Source organism: Centroberyx affinis, unplaced genomic scaffold, assembly GCF_046629955.1.
Source record: "Centroberyx affinis isolate AG114_WGS23_722 - 3 ecotype Tasmania unplaced genomic scaffold, CSIRO-AGI_Caff_v1 ptg002854l_1, whole genome shotgun sequence".
NCBI lineage: Eukaryota > Metazoa > Chordata > Actinopteri > Beryciformes > Berycidae > Centroberyx > Centroberyx affinis.
The window spans coordinates 4,462-10,000 of NW_027280990.1; the positions used below are offsets into that span (position 1 = coordinate 4,462).

At 39.7% G+C, this 5,539-nt stretch overlaps 1 protein-coding gene across 1 annotated transcript in view; it reads right to left on the reverse strand.

Moving 5' to 3' along the window:
• Positions 1–5,194: 5,194 nt before the first annotated feature.
• Positions 5,195–5,539, reverse strand: part of LOC139658244 (ADP-ribosylation factor-like protein 4C) — a 597-nt gene continuing 252 nt past the window's right edge. The window contains exon 1 of the mRNA XM_071536316.1: positions 5,195–5,539. This exon is cut by the window's right edge and continues 252 nt beyond it. Within this exon, the coding sequence (XP_071392417.1) occupies positions 5,195–5,539 (345 nt within the window).

Sequence of the window (5,539 nt, forward strand, 5' to 3'; positions counted from 1 at the left end):
CCTTTACTTAAGTATAAGTAGCCATACCATAAAAAGAGCAAAAGTTCTGCATTCAAAAGTATAAGTATTGAAGTATTAGCAGTAAAATGTAGTGAAGTATCAAAAGTAAAAGTCGTCATTCTGTCAGAGAGTTAAATTATTGAAGCATGAACCTGTCAGAAGTATTTTAATGTTGTCGGTCTAACTGCTCCATATACTGTTGGGGAGTTTAAACTCTAACAATGCAACATATTTTATGAGCTCATCGTATGTTTTGCGTGTAAAACCTTATTCTGCAAAGTAACTAGTAACTCCAGCCGGCAGATAAATGTAGTGGAGGAAGAAGTACAAGATTTCCCTCAGAGATGTAGTGGAGGAAAAGTAGAAAGTCTCACAGAATGTACTTAAGTACAGTACTAGTTACTTTCCACCTCTGCAAACCAGTATATCGGTCTAAAATGACACCACAGTCTTCTCCCAGACAACATCGCCCCACAGGAGACATAAAAACTGTCTTACTTGGAGAACAACACTGCTCCACGTGTACGGCTCCATGTTGGACTGACATGTACAGAAACATGTAATTACACTGCAACAGCCTCCGTCTGGCAAGTCACAATCTGAAGTAAATAACATTTCCCTCATCAGCGAGGAAGGCTAATTACACTTTGACATGACAATGGGTTTCCCCCTGTGAGTCCGCGCTGGTAGCAGCAGATGCGAGTTACAAAAACCCACAATAACATGATGGGTAGCAATTTGGCTGTAAACACATCAGTGGTGAAAAGGTAAATTTGGCAGAGCAGCGGGTAAACAACAAGAGGGAAAACACACAAGTCATGATGATGATGATGATGGAGTTCAGGGCAGGAAATGTAACTTTTTCATCTTCACTTGGTGACAAATGAAAAAATGTGCCAGCTTTCTTTACTTTAACAGAAAATAATATTTTATAGTAGAAAAATACTTCTGAAGAGCGGTTGGTTACCTGCTTAAAGTCACAATAAAATGATGAATGACTTTTTCACCTTCTGTCATAATATACACCTATTTAACAATAAATGCCTCCCAAAAAATGTAAAAACTTTGATTTTCTTGTATGCTTTAATCAAAATCCCATTACTTTTCCTCCCTGGAAAACGGAGTATCTTTAATGGTGACGTCACACTGTACCAGGAGACATAAATAAAAACTCCAACCAATATGGACCCCAGGAAGACTAGTCTGTCACTTGTGTGTCGACTAATGGGGATCCACAATAAACAATAAACAGTAAACAATAAAACATCACAGCTTTTTAAACAGTCCTGCCCCCTCCGCCCCTCCCTTCCAATCAAACTGCCGTGCTTTCCCTAACTGATCTCCCATTGGTTTACACTTTTGAATGATTCCCCCCTGCGTTATGTCCTGCCCCAACATCCTGTTTCAACAGGAAATACATCACATTAAGGAAGTAAGATGCTCTCAAAATCGTATTGACTTTGACTGTCTGGTAGAAAGTGTTAGGGTCAGACTTACTTTTTTGTAGTAACTAGTAACTTAACACATTAGTTTTTCCAATCCGTCAAAATTATAATCTAGTTACTTTTCTTTTTCTTTTACATTGTTTCATTTTATTAGTGCAAATTGTTTTAAAAAAGTTTTTAAAAGTGAACATTTTGTGCAGAAAACATGCTGCTAATTGAAAAAACAAACAAACAAAAAAACGATCTGTGATCAAGTCTGCTTGATCTAAATGAGATTATCTTCCTGTTTTAAAAACACAACACACTTGGCAGCACAAGCCATGAAGTGGGAAACGCAAAAGCATTAACAAGGCACTTTTAATAAAGAGTAACTTTGTAAGGTAACTAGTTACTTTGTAAGGTAAGTAACCAAGTAACTAATTTTTTTTTTTTTTAAGTAAGTCACCCAAACACTGCTAGAAAACATAAACGTCACAACCAAAACAGCAGCAGATTAAACCGGTTTGATTTTGGACACAAAATAAGAGGCAGAGCACACAAGATCAGTTACAAAGAGTTTAATCCCAAAAATACTTTTTTTTTTTATTTTGGCATTTAATACATTGTTTGGTTTTGCTGTATTTTGGCTGTAACATTATACTGTATTACATTGTCTGAAGTAGTGCTGTCATGCAACGTTGAACGCAGCTCAGCTGATCGCTGGAGGAAAAGAATGCTGCGTTCATGTCATGTCGGATTTACTGTAAATACGATCTGCCGACTGGGAAAAAACAAACACATCTGCCCTCTAGTGGCGATTACAGGCAGGACATGAGGGAATTTTTTGTCGGCTCCGATTTCTCGCACTTTGCGTCATGAATTGTGGAAGCGTGTCAACACAGGCAGCAAATCCACTGTTAATAATCAAATCAAAATGATCAGTTATATTCACACTAATACAATCAGCTCTACTCACGAAAAGCATGTAATGTCTGTCGTAACTCATTTACGGCTGATCTTAAATTCATGAACAAAAAAAAATTTGGATGTTCATTTTTCTGGTTCTTTCGACGTGACATGAACGCAGCATGCGCCGAAGAAGACAGTCCATGTTAACTAAATCAACAGTCAAAGAGACATTCAACAGTCCAGTCAATTAAGACCAAAGTGGAGACAATATGCTATAATACTGATTTAATATGAACTATTCTTCAAGCTGTCAATCATGTGGTTTTGTGTAGCTGAATGGGAGGAGCCTGGTACTGACACTGCCAGGGTTGAGCGTTCAATATGCTAAATTAGCCCCAAAGGGACGCAAGATGACCTTTCTATGTGCCATTACTAGCGTCCCAAACACTTCTATACAAACTACCTACCAAGCTCATTTTTGTGTGCGTTTCCCCAAACGGCTCCCTGGCTCAAACTTGAACCCTTCTTGTTTGGCCTTACTATGTACTATGTAGAGTTAGTTAGAGTTAGTTACCATCAACGCTCCAATAAACCCTTTCGTTTTCCCAAAAAAGCAGCTTTCAGGAGCTTGGAGCTAAAGCTAATGCTAGCTCACTGATGACGTTGATTTTATGCTGCTGTTCAGAATAAAAAATACTTTGGCAATATATCAAAACCTGTAAGAGAGAAAGAGTGCGTGTGATAATTTGCGGGACAGGAAACGAGTTCTGAATGACAGTAAATTTTATATTTTGCTTGTTTCTTAAACCACAGCTAGCATTAGCTTTAGCTCCCAGCTCCTGAAAGCTAATTTTTTGGGAAAACGATGGGGCTTACTTTCTACATGATCGTAAGACGTAGGAAGGGTGAACGTTTGAGCCACGGAGCAGCCAATTGGACACCGCACACAAAAATGAAACGCTTGGCAGGTCGTTTTCTATAAGTGTTTGGGACGCTAGTGATGGCATGTACAAATCAACGCCATCTAGCGTCCCTTTGGGGCTAATGCTAAATATGTATGGGTGCTTTGGATAAAAACACCCCCCACGCAGCACATGTTATGGTATTTGCACCTACAGCATATCATTCAGTAGGATAATAACGTGGTTGAAAGACTTTAGCAGCAGTTTAACAGGTTCCAGCCTGTCAATCTGTTTCGTCCTCATGAACGTCTCTTCATCGTCCGTACAGGAAGACACTTGGTTCCTCTTCTGTCTGTCCTGTTACTGCCAGCAGGTCGACACGTTTAGGGATGCACTCATACTTTTTCACTGATTCTGGCTGATAAACTTTAAACTTTGTATTAGATGATGGTAAAATATGATCTACTTCTCTTGCAGAGCAGTGAAGACATAGATCATTAGATAAAATGATAGAGATACAATCTGTTTTCGTCCATGAGAGAAATCTGACATCCTATGACTGAATAAGGCAGAAAATCAAGTTGCTTTGATTTCTGCCATGCTACATGTATTGAATGCTAATATGACTATGGAGGCTTTGCAGTTGCATCACTAATCTCAAACCAGCAGCTCTGGCTCCATCATGGAGTTCCACTGGAGAACTGACTGTGCACAAATACTTTCTAAATATCAAACAACCAGGCCTACTGCCAACTTGGCGACTTTGTCAGATTTAGCAACTTTCAGACCCTCTGGCAACTTTATCTCTGAAATGTGACGCAAAGTCTACCAACTTTCCGATTAGAGAAAGTGTTAGTGTGCTGACTCCAAAAGCATTTGGCAGCAAATACTAAACAGCAATACTAAGTCAATCAGATGGATCAGTGATGAAATGATCAGTTCAGTCAGAAACAGACAGAAATTAACCGTCTGTTCAATTCTGTTGAGACGGACAGAAACACAATCAGCTGAGGACCTCCAACATGGCCGCCAGAAGAGGGTTAAGTCACCTCAAAGTCCTGTTTTGGGATGTTGGATATCTGCCAGATAAACAGCAGTATCTGTATCAGTGCATCCCTAATCACATTTACTATAGTTTCACATATCTGTGCACAGCACAAAACGGCAGCAACAGGAAACTTTTCCAGTAGATCCATGGACTGTATCAAACATCGAAGCTATAGGCTATCTGTCATATCCCTAATGAAAAATCACTATAATATTCCTATAGGGACTCAAAATGTATCTGACATAGTGAGTTTAGAGTGACCCAATCTGTATTTTTATCTCCTATGGTATTATTACACTCAGTGATGTAAAAAAATATGAATTACAGGCAATGATCATTATAATGCAAATCATCACCTACTGTATATCAGTAAAAATCAATTATAATTTAAGAAAAGCAATAATTTATGCTTCCCCTCCATGTTATCATATAACTTCCATAAATTTGATACTAGTTAACCATGGTGTACACTGTGAATTTATATCAGAAATATTTATTTTAGCCCAAAAAGGTGGGTTAACTATATTCTGCAAATAAAAAGATGGGTGAATTGAGTTTAGAGGTTTACCCTCCACGACATCCCTGACTATAATATTCCTATAGGAACCCATAGTGTTTCGGTGAGTTTACAGTGGTCTTATGGTACTTAATTATATTTTTAGCTCTTATGGTATCACTATAATATTCCTATAGGAGCTTTTATTGTGTATGTGGTACTCAAAGGTGAGTTTACAGTGACCTTATAAAACTTTATGGTATTTATTTGATCTCCTATAGCATCACTATAAATTCTCTATAGTATCCCTTTAATTTTCCAATCATATCCCTCTAATATTCCTACAGCAGGGACTTCTGAATTGACCATAGGTTTACTATAGTTTTTTTTTCATGAGGGATCCCATCCAGTCAAATCACTGCCTCTTCTTCTTCTGCTTCATGGACTTCCTCCTCTTCACTATCATCTCGTACAGCTTGTCCATGCCTTCCTCCAGCCCCTCTCCGATGATGGCGCAGGCGGGCTGGACGTGGTACGGGGTGGAGGCGCTGAGCTCGGCCAGGGCCAGCTGCCTCTCGATCTCACCGACATCCAGCGCCCGGGGCAGGTCCTGCTTGTTGGCGATGACCAGCAGCGGGGTCCCCTGGTTCTCCGAGAAGCGGGTGATCCTGTGCAGCTCCGTCCTGGCCTCCTCCAGCCTTTCCGCGTCCACGGAGTCCACCACGTACACGATGCCGTCCGTGCAGCGGCTGTAGGGCTT